Source organism: Marmota monax, unplaced genomic scaffold, assembly GCF_021218885.2.
Source record: "Marmota monax isolate L192 unplaced genomic scaffold, Marmota_monax_Labrador192_F-V1.1 WCK01_AAM20220418_F8-fsc00019, whole genome shotgun sequence".
NCBI classification, from domain to species: domain Eukaryota; kingdom Metazoa; phylum Chordata; class Mammalia; order Rodentia; family Sciuridae; genus Marmota; species Marmota monax.
In genome coordinates, this window is record NW_026695242.1 from 17,629,345 (window position 1) to 17,644,427 (window position 15,083).

General features: G+C 37.6%; 1 protein-coding gene across 33 annotated transcripts in view; it reads left to right on the plus strand.

Annotated features, from left to right (window-relative positions):
* The window catches only part of Ank3 (ankyrin 3), a 639,364-nt gene that overhangs the window by 513,357 nt on the left and 110,924 nt on the right, over nt 1–15,083 (plus strand). For 20 of the 33 annotated variants that reach the window (XM_058577999.1, XM_058578003.1, XM_058578025.1 and 17 more), the window contains 2 exons: nt 4,020–4,092; nt 4,257–4,319. In XM_058577999.1, coding sequence (XP_058433982.1) covers nt 4,020–4,092; nt 4,257–4,319 — 136 coding nt within the window. The remainder of the gene's footprint in view (nt 1–4,019; nt 4,093–4,256; nt 4,320–15,083) is intronic. The other 13 variants (XM_058578009.1, XM_058578005.1, XM_058578008.1 and 10 more) reach the window with 1 other exon arrangement.

A 15,083-nucleotide genomic window follows, 5' to 3' on the forward strand; every position in this document is an offset into this window, starting at 1 on the left:
TACAGGGATTGAACTCAGGGGTACTTGACCACTGAGCCACGTCCCCAGTCCTATTTTGTATTTTATTTGGAGGCAGGGCCTCACTGAGTTGCCTAGTGCCTCACTTTTGCTGAGGCTGGCTTTGAACTCATGATCCTCCTGCCTCAGCCTTCTGAGCTGCTGGATTACAGGTGTGTGCCATCACACCCAGCTTCCTATCTGTTTTTAATTGCATTATTTAAAATGCTTTTTCCAGAAGCTAAAGCTGAATACCTTTTGCATATGAATATCAGTTGCTAATATCATTCTTTAATAAAAGGAATCAGAGCTCCTTGGAGACCTGGATAAATCTAGAACTAGAAAAGGAAATATACAGAATGGGCCTAGAACATCTTATAGTGCCCTCAAGTAGGGAATACTCTCCCACTACCATCCCAAATAAATGAACAGCAAATGCATACACACTGTGTTTGGGATATATCACAGGGACACATGAATCAACTGCAAGTTCCCAGTGGTCAAAGGTAGAATAATTTGGGCTGCGGATGTGGCTCAGACGGTAGCGTGCTCACCTGGCATGGGTGCGGCCGGGGTTCGATCCTCAGCACCACATACAAAGATGTTGTATCCGCCGAAAACTAAAAAATAAATATTAAAAATTCTCTTTCTCTTAAAAATAAATAAATAAATAAAGGTATTGTGTCCATCTACAACTAAAAATATATATATTAAAAAAAAGGAAAAAAAGGTAGAACAATTTGAGCAAAAATAAATAAATAAAATAGTATTGGGGTTTAGGGCAAAGTATAAAACAAATATTATTAAGTCCATACTCATATAAATAAATGTCTGAAACAAATGGAAAGAAGACACAAATTTCTTAGGCAAAAGAATTCCAAGTAATTTATCAGAGTACTTCACTCTCAAGGAAGTGTAGAACATAATTCCCCACTGCTTACATATGGGCTGAGCATTGTGATTTAACACACACCACACACACACTCACAGAGGCAGGAAAACAAAGTAACTTTACAGTAGAGAAATCTGACTAACACTGCCTCAGGAGATGATCAAGGTCAACATCAAGTCATAAGTCTTGTCAAAGGTACGTACCTTTGATGTGTGATTAAAAAATGGCGCTTCACCTCTGCAATTTTCCTCCCCAAAACTTCTAGCCTCAGTCAAATCATAAAAGAAAATGCAAGACAAACCCCAGTTGGGTGATAATTACATAAAATACCTGACCAATATAACTCCAGGCTATCATGGTCATCAAAACCACAGAAAGTCTGAGAAACTGTTACAGCCAAAAGAAGCCCAAGGAGACACAACAACTAAATATAATGTGTGCTATCCTGGATGAGATCCTGGGATAGAGAAAGGACATTAGGTAAAAGTAAAGGAAATATGAATAAAATACAAACTTTAATGTATTAATACTGTTTCATTATTTGTGACAAATACACCAAATGTACTAATACTGTTTCATTATTTGTGACAAATATACCATACAAATACAAGATTTTAATGATCAGGGTGCCGCAGTCTGGCTGGGCACAAAATCACGAGCCACTCAAGCAGGAACAAACTTTATTTCCAAAACTCCCGCCAATGCCACGCATGCGGCCTTCTCCAGGGACACACTATACCAACAGGAAATCCCTCCTCCGGAATTCTCTCCTACCACACTTCCCCAACCAATGGGAACTCTCTGGGAATCCAAAGTAGCAGGCCTAGGCAGACAGCAGGGGTCTAATCTCCAATTGAATGCACATCTTAACATAATCATTATCATCTCAATGGCTTGCTGGCATCACCTTACAACCAAAAATTCCATGCGTCATTCCTACTTGGCTATGGCTCTTAGCATCAGGGAAACTTGGTGTGGGGTATATGAGAACTCTCTTTACTATCTACATAATTTTTCTGTAAATCTACAACTATTCTAAAATTAGAACTTTTTTAACCCTTTATTTTAGTGTTACCCACTGGAAGAGGCACCAAATAATGTCTTGTTTCAGCATAATAACTGGGCTGGCAGTATAAATTACATTTATCAATTATCCCTAAGAAATAATATATACCCTTTCTTATTTTTAATGTGACTTTTAAAAAATTTAAATGCATATCTTTGTAACTCTTACCCATTAGCTTTTCATATTCTCGGAATTAAAAGGCAACTTATTTTTAAATAAAAGTTATTTAAAAATTTTTAACAAGTAATGCTGATGGTGTCTTTGGGGTGGAAATGATCTATAAATACGAAGTTGTCAGAGAACAAATAGAAGAGTCATTAAGGCCCCTGTTCTGTAATGTGCTGTTTGTTCTTTAAAATAAACACCACCACCCCCAACCCTGATGGAAGGTCCCTACCGCCTACCCAAGACCCAGTGCCAAACCTGCACATCAAGATGAGCATGGCCATAGTAGAAAAGCCTCCCCAGAGGCCTGGGGTCTGGCTTATTTGAAGCTTCCACCACCCTCTAGCCTAATCCCAGGCTGCCAGGGCTCTCTTACTGACCCACATTTCCAGCCATCTGCTCAGCAGCAGTGTCTACTAAGGCACCTTCAAAAACACCAATCTGTTCTTTAAAATTTTTTGAAGTTAAAATGATCCTGAAAGTACATTATCTCCCTTTTTTCAGGCACATACTTGTAAAAATTATGTAATTTATGCAATTTGAATTATTTGATGTATCTCAGGAATTAAAAGTACACATAAGAGGAGAAGACAAAGTAAGTGGGAATCTTGGTGTTACTGCTGTTGACCGGTGCATGCCGAGGCAAGGTCAGAGTAGAAATTAGAAGTTTATTAAAGGACAGCAGAAAAGACTTCTCCCGGAGGAAGAAGGGGACCCAAGAGGTGGAATCCATGGAAGTGCAGTTGTCTCTCCATTTTATAGTTTTTGGTGATGGAATGTAGGTGGGAAGGCCTGAGGGGTGGGACACAGGTGGGCCAAACAAGTAATCTGGGCAGGAAGGACTTCATTTAACACTTCTTTGGGATGGGCTATCTCCAAATCTGCTGGGGCTGTTCATTAACATTTCTTTGGGATGGACTTTGGGCCTAGGGCTTTTCTTGGGACTTCATTAACATTTCAAGAGTTGCTCAACTTTTCCAGAAATTCATTCTCAACATGGCCTCCATTTTAGATTTCACTCCATATTAGACCCGATTTACCTAACTACGCTGACTGCCTAATTTTAAATCTGGCTTCATTGGCACCATTAATAAAGACATTTCTTGCTATTATTTTGGCTTATCTTCAGCCAAGACCTTTAGTGGTTGTTAGTCAACTTTTCATGGTTGTGAGAAAATCAACTTGAAAGGAGGAAATTTTCATTTTGACTCAGTGTTTGCAAGGTTTCAGACACGGTGGCTTGGCCCCATTACCTTGGGCTGTGGCAACAAAAAACATGGCAGGGAGCACATGGTAAAGCAAAGCTGCTCACCTCGTGGTGGCCAGAAAGCAGAGGGAGAGACCCAGAAGGGAAGAGGCCTGGGACAAATTATACCCTTCAAGGTCCTGCCTTCAGTGGCCTACTTTCTCCAACAAGGCTCTACCTAGTTGGCCCTATCATTGATGTATTAATACATCAGTGAGGTCAAAATCCTAATGAATGAATTAGTTCCCCAAGTCCCCAAATTTAAACACTGCTGCATTGGGGACCATGCCTTGAGTGCTTGGACTTTGGGGGGACATTAAGTATCCAAACCAGCCTAGGTATGATGGAACATGTCTGTAATCCCAGTTACTCAGGAACCTAAGGAGCAGGAGGATCACAAGTTTGAGACCAGCCTGGGCACCTGAGTGAGACTCTGTCTCAATATTAAAAAGAAAAAAATAAAAAAGGGCTAGAGATGAAGTTCAATCATAGAATATCCCAGAGTTCAATTTCTGGTACCACGAGGTTAAAAAAAGGATAAAAAAGATCCAAACCGTAAGTTACAATGACACATTCCTCAGACCATGCAAAAGAACAACAAAGTGGATACCTTCAAATGCTCACACTAAAGTGACTGATTTTTTTGTTACTAGACCATCACAGAGAAGCACAAAATGAATGTTCCAGAAACGATGAATGAAGTTCTTGATATGTCTGATGATGAAGGTATGAAAATGTCCTTTGAGTTCATATTAATTATGAGTAACTGTTTTTGTTGGTTCTTGAAAAAGTTCATTGCAAAAGTGTTTGGGGAAATATTGAAATGTTTTGTTGTAGTATCAGGAATACGTATTTTTCATACACTTATATTGTTCGCTTAAATCATGCAGTTCGTAAAGCCAACGCCCCTGAAATGCTCAGTGATGGCGAATATATCTCAGATGTTGAAGAAGGTATTTGCAAATTTTTACTGTAATGAAACCTAACTACCAGCTTTATCTTTCATTTCTTATCTTTGAAATGTAACACTTCCTTGAGTTACTAACTTTTCAAATCATCTTATTATTAATTTGTATATTTATTTAAAGAATGCATATTTAGTACTCCTGTCTTAAGTCTCACTCTTTGAACCCATTTTCCAACTTTAAAACAGAAAAATGTCATTAATTATCTGGATTATTTTCTATTTGTTTCTGTCAAGCAGAAAACTGATGTTTGTATTGTTTTCATCTGAAATCTAAAAAGGGAAAATTGATTAATATTTATAGTTAAAATATTTTATAAAATAAGAAGATGTGTCCTTACAGGTAAGTTATCAAATGCCATTCTAAGATTTATTCTAAGTTTTGCTGTAAAAATTCCTTTTGATATTGAGCTAATAGTGAAAACTCAACCTGAACAAAAGTGTTTCCAATATATAAACGTTTAGTAATGATTTGATTAAGAGATCAAAATATGATTGTAGCTATACTTTATGTGTTTAAAAAATCCATTTGTGCCTTAATTAAAACACCATGCTTTTGATCAGGTCAGAGATATATATAAATACATGAATACATGGCATGTCTACAAGATCCATTGGAAAACTAGCATTTTTATAAGTGAATAAACATTGTAGGGATGGCAAATTTGGAGTTTCACAAAAATAATGAAATGTTTACTGTTGTAGAATCTATATTATATTTAAGTTTCTTTCTTGAATCATTTAACTCTCTATTGTACCCTTAATTTGCCACTTCTCACAGCACTTTTCTGTAGAATCCATCTTAGTGTTTCTGGTCTTTTTTTTTTTTTCCCTACCTACTTTAATTTTTGGTTCCTTTGATTTACACAAATTTCACTGGAAACCTAAATAGTGGAAAAACCTGCCTGATCCCAGGTCATTTTAACTTTTTCAGTATTCAAGGATTGCTTATAACAAGTGCATTATGGCTGGGGACTGTGCACCCAGGAGAGCTAATGCTCTGCGATCTTCAGGGACCTGAGAGGACCTACCTTATTGTTCATAAATGTTTTGATAAATTTATAGGTTTTTAAAATTAATTTCCTTTCTTTTTCTCTAAAGCATTAAATAAATGTTCATCTCCCTTCTATCTCCAAGTAGATCATCTTTGTATCTGCATTAGGACTTTTAGAATAATATGTCTAGCTGTCATACAGTGTATTGTCAAGCAACATTTCTGAGTAATAAATATTTTGGGTGCAGAAGATAAAACAGATTATATTCTTACATGGAGATACACACACACACACACACACACACATATACACATACATACACACACACACATACAACATGTCAAAAGTTTGCTTTCAAATGAAATAATTGTGAAATATGACAAACAGACATAAAAACTGTACTGGTCTTTTAACAAAATATCCAAAGTTAGCCACACTGATGAGAGGCCAAGTTTGAATGGACTATATAACAGTCTTATATGCAGACAACTGACAGAATAACTTCAAAATGAGATTCATTTTGAATCTCTAAATTTGAAGAAAATAGATCCAGCTATTTAGCTAGAAATCACAATCATTTCCTTTCTCTCAACTTGCAAATTTGAAATTCAGAAATTTTAATTATATTTGTTTCACAGATAAATTTTAAATTAAATTAAAGATTTAATTTAAAAATTCTTTATTTCTTGTTTTATGGGTGTTTCCATGGACTATTGAAGTCAAGTTGATTTCACAATGTCATAGATTTTGATGTTGAAAGAATTTCTTAAAGGTCACTCAACCTGAACAAACATCTAGTGCTAGAATCTTTTTATTTGCTTAGAAGCTCTTTTGCCCAAATGCCTCACAGGATGGAATTTCCCTGATTCTCAAAACTGCCTAGTCAACTTTGAACAACCGCTGTCTTCAAAAATTCTCCATTTTATTGACTTTCCTATGGCTTCTAATAATTGATTCGGGCTTTGATATATTTGACTAAGTTCATGAGGTAACTGGGCTCTAAATGCTATTTAGAAAAAAATCTACATTTCCCATGTAACAGTTATGTAAAATAGGTTTGCTATTTTTTTCCTCAGTCTTTTTTATTCTTCCTCTGGGCATATCATCTCCATTTCCTCCTGCTCTTCCCCTCCCGTCACCAACCTGGTCCCCTGTATGCATTTCAACTTGTATATATGGATCTACAATTTAGGTGGTATTGAGCACAGTATTCTAGCTGTAGCCTAATCAATTCAGAGTAGTAGGGCTACTGCTTTCTCTATGGAAGATATTAAAAACCAATTATTGAAGACTAAGATTTGGGGGGGTTAAAATAGATATTTAATTCAACTCACTGTCAGCTGAGGTTCCTTACATGAACTCTGCCAAGCCACATTTGCCCAATCATGTGTTTATGTTGTTCTCTGATGCATAAATTAGCACTTCTATATTATTGCAAATCCCCAAACCAATCATTTTGAAATTTTTAATTCTAAAAAGACTCCTACAACTTTAATGACAGTTTTGACTTCTGACTCATTTGCCTGATGGTCTCGACAGAGCTTTGATTGTCATGTTAGTTGGATTTATTGCTGCCAGTTTGAGTAAGCCCTTATGCATCTGTACCAAATGTTATCTCCATGAAACCATAGGCATGCTGTGAATAAATCTATCTATAAGAACTAGTGAGAGATCACCACATTGGTATCCCAGGATGCTGCGGTTTAACAGAAGCTTTTGGAAGCAAGTAAAAATAATAAGCAACATATAGTGCCAGCTTATATTGAGAAAGAGGAATGAGTTTGTAATATGGAAAAATAAAATTTTAATCTTAACCTATAAAAATAGAGTAATTATCAAGAGATTAATGCCAAGACTGGTCTCTTTTCCTTTTTCTTCTTGGCTTTCTCCTTGTTTTTCTTCTCTTCCTTTGTTCTACTAATGTTCAAATTAATTTCTAAAAAAAAAAAAAAAATGGAAGAAATCTAAGGAAAACAAGTCTCCACAATGTTATCATTTAACATTGAACAATGAGGCAGAAATACAGAGTAGAACAAAGGTTGCAGGGTCAATGCTGAAGCCAAGCAGGTGGAGCAAAGACACAAAAGAGCTTTATCTAGGTGTATTGTTAGCTCACAGGTATGCAGATGGGGGCACGTGGAGCTCCTCTGAGGGACAGGCAGGTTTATAGGTCCTCAATGTTCTACTGTCCTTTGTCTCAGTATTTATTACATACACATTACCTTAATATACATAAAGAAGCAATATCTTGATTCTAGTGCCAGTTAAATTCTTATGTTTTGCAATGCAATTTGCAATCTAAAAAGAAAAGAAATATGAAAGGAAGAAGAAGGGAGAAGGGAGAGAATACATGTAAGAACAAGAGGGTAGGGAGAGACAGAAAGAGAGAAAGAAAATTGAGATTAAGGGCCAAGTTCTTCTAGTTTGGGTTGCCCTCCTAGGGGATTTCAAAGTGGCTTTGGTTCAACTTTGATCTTAAATTGCAAATCCCTATAAGGTGTCTTTTGTAAATTTAAGTGTGTGTATGTGTGTGTGTATGTGTGTATAATTTTAGCTTGCAGAATTCTAGTGGGATGGGGTATAATTACAGATTTAAAGAACTATAGATGGGACATAACGAGAAGTGCAATTAAGCCAGGCAAGTAAAAACCAAACAGGCAGCTCTATGAAATGTAACTCTACCAGGCAGGTTTATGAGACATCAGCCGAAGGAGACCAACCCTTGGCGGGGAAGAATCATCTAATTCTTAGCTACTGAAAAAACTGATAGGGTTGCAAAATCTCCTTCAGGATCAAATTCACACGCTGAATAGTAAAAGAAGAAAGTAAAAGGCCAAGTGCAAGTGTGGTAGGAATAAGTTTGATATAAATGATAAGCTGTGAAATTCAGCAGATAGCGGAGTGACGTAAGGGTGAGGAAGGGCATGCTCAGCTCAGCTTTGTGCCCTGTGGAAGTCACAACAATGAAGATCTACTGATTTCCAAGAACTGAAAGGACAGTTTGGGCTCCTGTGAGCCCAGTCCTGCCATTACACTGGTGAGGAAGCAGAGCCACGAGGTTAGTGGCAAAGCTGGTCAAGAGGACAGGTCTGACACTGTGGTTTTAGATCATCTCTTTCACCACGGTTGGTCTAACTTGATCTGTGTTCTTATATATGGAACCCAAGAGCTCCTTGGTTTTTTACCTACAGAAAGGCAGTATATTTAAGGTGGTTTGAGAAAATTTGAATTTGAGTTTCGGTTTGACCTTCTGTGGCTGCAAGGCTTTGAAAATATTCCTAACAAATCTAGACCTTTCTTTGCAAATGTGGAATAAAAATAAACAGCACATTCAAATGACACCTCAGGGCTAGAGGAGGTTTTTGTTTTTTCCTTTTTGGTAAATACAAAGTGCCATCCAATTATAAGGTGTGTGTATTTAAACTCAAACATGTTTTTAAACCTCATATTATCTCTGGATAAATGTCTCAGAGTGCTAAAGAGTAAAAAGAAAAAAAAAATCTTTAACCTTTTTACAGCTTCATGAAACTGGCTCTGTGGCTGAAGAAAGTTAAACAAGTTGCTTTCTTAAAAGGCTTCTCAGATCTCTTTGAATCTTTGAGCGAATCACAGTAGTATGTAATGTATGTCAACCATTTGCCATAGAACAGCTCTGTCCCCAGGCTTGTGGAGGACTAGTGTTCCTTTGAAAACACTTTGGGAATTGCTCTATTCTGGTCAAGTAGAAAGAACCTAAGTTATTCAAGTAAATCTACTTTTTAGTCTCTACTTTTTAGTCTATACCATTTGTACAAATGAACAGTTAATGGCTGTAGAATGTCCTAAAATAAATGCTAGCATAAGGAGATTGCAAAAATTTGCCACTTTTCGATTATGTATCTATTAGCTCCACCATTTAGAATCTGAGTGTCTTTGTAACCTTAAGCCTCCATCTCTCTCCATATCTTAGTGTTCTCATTTGTAAAACAGATAACTACTGCATTGATTCTGGCAAAAGACAAATACTGTAGTTAGCATGGTGAGTTTAATAAATGGAACATGTGCTGGGCGCAATGGTATAAGCCTGTATTCCTAGCAACTTGGGAGGCTGAGGCAGGAGGATCACAAGTTTGAGGTCAGCCTGACTTAGCAAGACTTTCTCTCAAAACAAAAATGACTGGGGGGTATAGCTCAGTGGTAAATAGACCCTGGATACAATCCCAAGTACCTCTTGCTACAAAAAAAAAAAAAAAAAAGGAGTGGAGGATAAATATACACCTAAATAAGGTACACATCATATTCTTGGAAATGCAACACTGTCACAAGATAATAATAATTCTTTTTTTCAAGAATTTAATGAAACTACCAAAATGGACTTTCCTCTGACTGGATAAAAGAAGTATGCAATTCAGAGTAGAAATTCAAGTTCAATAAATATAAACATAATTTTGGATAGATTTTAGGAACTTAAAGCAAATGATTTTGGTAAACACATCAGCATATTCTCAATTAGGAGAGAATAAATAGGATTTGGTATGATCCAATACTTAAAAAAGGAATAGGAATTGCTTTGGGAAGTGTGAAGTGGAATCTTAAGAAAACCACCAGAAAAAAATACTCCTTAGAACCTTTTGCCAAAAACCTAGACTATCCTGCTACCCAAATCTGCTAATCATCTTAATAAGTAAATAGGACTATTATGTTATTAGCTAAACAGGTCTGGAAAGAGGCCATAAAGATTAGCTTCCCTCAGGTGTACCAAAAATTAAGGTGTGTATGTGTCTGTGTCTGTCTGTGTGCGGTGGTTTTGTTTTTTGTGGTCCTGGGAACTGAATCCAGGAAATTGTTTACCACTGACCTATATCCCAGCCCTTTTTATTTTTATTTTGAGACAGGCTCTTGCTAGGTTGCCCTGGCTGGCCTCAAATTTGCTATCTCCTACCTTAGCCTCCCAAGTCACTGGATTTACAGACATGTGCCACTGTGCCTCGACACTGTGGGGTGTTTTGTTTTTGCAATGCTGGAGATTGAGCCCAGGGCTTTTGCACATGCTAGGCAAGCATTCCACCATTGAGCTTCACCCTGAGGACCAGGACTGGTGGTGATATTGTCATTGCTATTTTTAGCAGCAACGGAAATTGTTCTTCACGCCAGCTGCAGTGGCACATGCCTATAATCCCAATGACTCAGGAGGCTGAGGCAGGAGGATCATGAGTTCAAAGCCAGCAACTTAGCAAGAACTTGTCTCTGAATAAAATATTTTAAAAAGGGCTGGGGATATGGCTCAGTGGTTAAGCGCCCCTGGGTTCAATCCCTAGTACCAAAAAAAAAAAAAAAAAAAAAGTGTTCTTCACCTTAAATTTTATCATTCTAGGACTAACTTTTAAATTATGTCACTTAGCTTTTTGTCTGATATTTCTCTGTTTACAATTGGTCCTACATAGTTGCATGCATCTGGCAATGATGAAGTCATAATGGTAACTTTTTGAAATGCCAGTAGTAAATTGAGTAAATACAAGAATTGAGTATGGTGCTTGGCACATGACAGAGCTTCAGTACATGTGTGGTTGGGTGTTTAGAAGGAAAGGGACCCAAAGGAAAGATAGTGGTACTTATTTCTAAGACTAGTGTAGAGGATGTACCTGCCATATTCCTTCTTTCAATTAAACCCTTTTGTCACTGAGAGTTTTATAATGATTCTCCCCAGGCGCATTTGTATCTTAAAGAATGGTTAATGGACATAAAAGAATTTCCAGCTAAAGAAAACGATCTGTTTACTGTGACAGGGCTTTACTCTAAAACAGAGTCTGTTGTGTCTTTGATATCCTCTCTTTGCCATTGGAATTGTTTAGAGATTTTTCACCCACACTCTCCACTTCTCTAATTATGCACATTTCCACTTAGATTCTCAGATAATTCATCAAGCCCTAAACATACCCTTCCAAGAAAGTGTTTCTTTCTACCCTTCCCCATCTGGTAGATGGCTTCCCCACCCCAGACAGAGCCCATGAGTTATATGACCTCTCCCTCTTCTTACCACTCATATCCAGTCCAGCAAGTCACATCTGTTCTACTTCCAGAATATATCTCAAATCCCTCTTTTCCTGTCCATCTCCATTGTCACCACCCTAATCCAATACACCAACATTTGTCTCAGGGGATAGGCAGAGGCTTCCTTTATAGGTCTCTACTTGTCTCAGAGACTCAGCTTTCTGCATAGTATCCACAGCAGTCCTTTAAAAGTATCAGTTGGATCCTATTATTCCATTCCCCAGCTTAAAACCCTCCAAAGCTTATAGTTATACTTTTAAGATTCCCTCATGCTCTTGCATATAATTTTAGTTCATTCATTTCCATTACGGCCTGTTGTGCTGTAATAAATTTATTTACTCTACTATTGTGGGTTGATTCCAGTTTGAGACTGTTGGAAACAAACCTGATACAACCCTTCTTAAAAGTCTCCTGGTGCACATGAACATACACTTTTGTAGGGTTTAAATGTATGAGTATAATTGCTGGGTGTAGGTTATGCAAAGACAAGAGAATTCATCACAACCAGGGATCAATAGACTAGGATTATAAGATTAAATATGGAGATTTAAAAACAGAAAAGAATTTTATTCTCTTTTATTGCTGAGTATATTCCATTGTGTATATGCCACATTTTTTTAAATCCATTCCTCTATTGAAGGACATCTAGGTTGGTTTCATAGTTTAGCTATTGTGAAGTCTGCTGCTATAAAGATTGATGTGGCTGTGTCCCTGTAGTATGCTGTTTTTAAGTCCTTTGGGTATAGACCAAGGAGAGGGATAGCTGAGTCAAATGGTGGTTCCATTCCCAGATTTCCAAGGAATCTCCATACTGCTTTCCATATTGGCTGAACCAATTTGCAGTCCCACCACCACATCCTCTCCAACACTTATTGTTGTTTGCCTTCATAATAGCTGCCATTCTGACTGGAGTGAGATGAAATCTTAGAGTGGTTTTGATTTGCATTTCTTTAATTGCTAGAGTTGATGAACATTTTTTCATATATTTGTTGATTGATTGTATATCCTCTTCTGAGAAGTGTCTGTTCAGGTCCTTGGCCCATTTATTGATTGGGTTGTTTTTTTTGGTGCTTAGCTTTTTGAGTTCTTTATATACCCTAGAGATTAGTGCTCTATTTGATGTGTGAGGGGTAAATGGATGGAGTTGGAAAAGATAATGCTAAGTGAATTCAGCCAATCCCCAAAAAGACAAATGCGGAATGTTTTCTCTGATATAAGGTGACTGACTCATAGTGGGATAGGGAGCGGGAGCATGGGAGGAATAGACAAACTCTATATAGGGCATAGAGATGGGAGGGGAAAAGAGGGGGCAGGGGGTTAGCAATGAAGGTGGAATGTGATGGACATCATCATCCAAAGTACATGTATGAAGACACGAATTGGTGTCAACATACTTTATATACAAACAGAGATATGAAAAATTGTAATGCATTCCACTGTCATGTATTTAAAAAATAAAATCAATTAAAAAAATAAAAAACAGAAAAGGAAAATAATATTATAAAGAAAGTGATTGCCATAAGGAGAGAGGAGAAGCCTGTGATGGGGATGGGGAGGCTTCTGAGGTGCTGAGGGTTTTCTATTTCTTGATCTGGATGGTGTTTATTTTGTTTAAATGTACATTTACATTTTACGTATTTGTGTTGGTATATCTCATGATAAAAGTAGCCTGTTCTCAAATAATACAAATACACCCTAAAATAATACAAACATATACCAAGGGGAAAAAAAAGAAAAGAAAAATGAAAAGCCCTCCCAAATGCTTCACATTGTACTCAGAATAATCTCAGTCTCTTTCCATGATCAACAAATCCCTGTGATATGGACCCTGGCTATCTCCATTTTCCTCTCAGTCACACTTTTTGATTCCTTCTTAGTATTCATCTTTTATTAATCATTGATTTCAAGGGGAGGAGCAGACTTGTTCTGTAAAGGGCAAGTGATAAATATTTTCGAATTTTCAGGCATATGTTCTCTCTCACATTCACTCAGCTCTGCCATTATAACACAAAAAGCAGCCAGACAGTCTATCTGGACACAGGGGCATGGCTGTGTGACAATAAAATTATTTCCAAAGATGGGCAAAGGACTGCATTTGGCTCAGAAACTTTAGTTTTCCAAGTTTTTCATTAATTTTGTTCATTTTCTTTCAAACTAGTCTGTGAACTCCCTAGGAGCAGAGCTATCCTGGTCACTGTTACAGACTCTTAGGACATGCACACATATGCCCTCATTCATGAATGAATGCATCCACCGGCCTCCGTCTGTATACTTACGTGAGGCTCTGCCCCTGTCCAGGATTTCACATAAATGAACACTTTCAGCATCATAAACAAGGTGCTTGCTCATTTATTGAGCTTGTAATGTGCTAGGCATTAAGCTATAAACATTTCATGCATTGTGTCATTCACCCTCACAGTGAGCCTGAATTAGGGCCATTGCTATTTTCATTTTATAGAGGTGGAAAATAAGTTTCCACAAAGTGGAACTTTGATCAAGGTCACGCAGATGATCAGTGCTGGGGCTGATATTGACAGCCTTTGCACTTAATTTCTGCTCTAACATGGATGTTGTTTGGTAACTTGGATGAATGCCCTACAGCTGTTGAGTTATTTCAGTTTTAAATGAGATCATTCATAAAGTGTTTAGCCTAGAATCTGGCATATGGTAACACTCAGTAAATATTAGTTGGTACCTTATCTTGGTTAATTTTCTCAAAGTACTTGAGAACATTATTAGTACTATTATTAATCCTATTACTCCTAATTTACATTTAGTCCTAATTTAAAGCCCTAATTTAAGGTGTTATTAGTTCTGATTTACATTAAGGAATCAGGCTGAAAGAGTTTACGTATTTGTTTGAGTTCCCATAGTCAAGGAAACTGGAATTTGAATTTAGGCTTTTTGCTCAGACCTGCTTAATGAGATGCGTAAGCAAAGAACAGATCATGTGATAAGGAAATTCAAAAGAAAGGGAGATGACTAAAGGCCTCAAGAAGGAGCTTGAAAAGCATTTTAAAGAATAGATAAATTTGGAGGGGTGGAGAAGGGTGGGGATGTTACAAAGTTCAGAAATCTTTTTGGTCAGTAGCAGAGACAGGAAACCAAAGGCCTCCACAGGAGCTCAGCAGTGGGAGTGGTGACACCAAGCACTGGCCTAGGTGAAGTCCCCTAGGGCAGGACACAGGGAAGAAAAGCAGCTGTTCTGGAATACTCTGGGCACACTGACATTTAAGAAGAGGAACATGGAAGGATATGGAGAGGCAGTGGGGAGGGATGGTGAGTCAGGAAATTAGAAGAGTAGGAGTGGAGGCCAGGGAAGATGCTTCCATGAGAGAAGCTTGCGTGGAATGTGCTAATCAAATGAGCACAGGCAGTATAGGAACCTTTGATAACCTTATCAGTGGCCACATTCACCCATGACAATATGACAACATGGATAGAGACACAGGGAAGAGCACATAGACCTTGTATGGGCAAGGAAGGTCAGACCAGAAATGCATTTGTTGTTGTTGTTGTTGTTCTAGCTGAGAGCTAAGCAACCTGTGGAATGTTTAAGTAAGAGATGGCAGGGAGTTAAGTGTCCTAGTGTCCTTATTTACTTTAGTCAACAGGCTGGTTTTTTCCCCCCATATTACAAGGTGTAATTCTGAATGTGCCATTTCCCTTTGAAATAATTTCTGCTTCTGTCTATCCACCTGAAAAGTCTGACCTGCCTCATGTGAAAG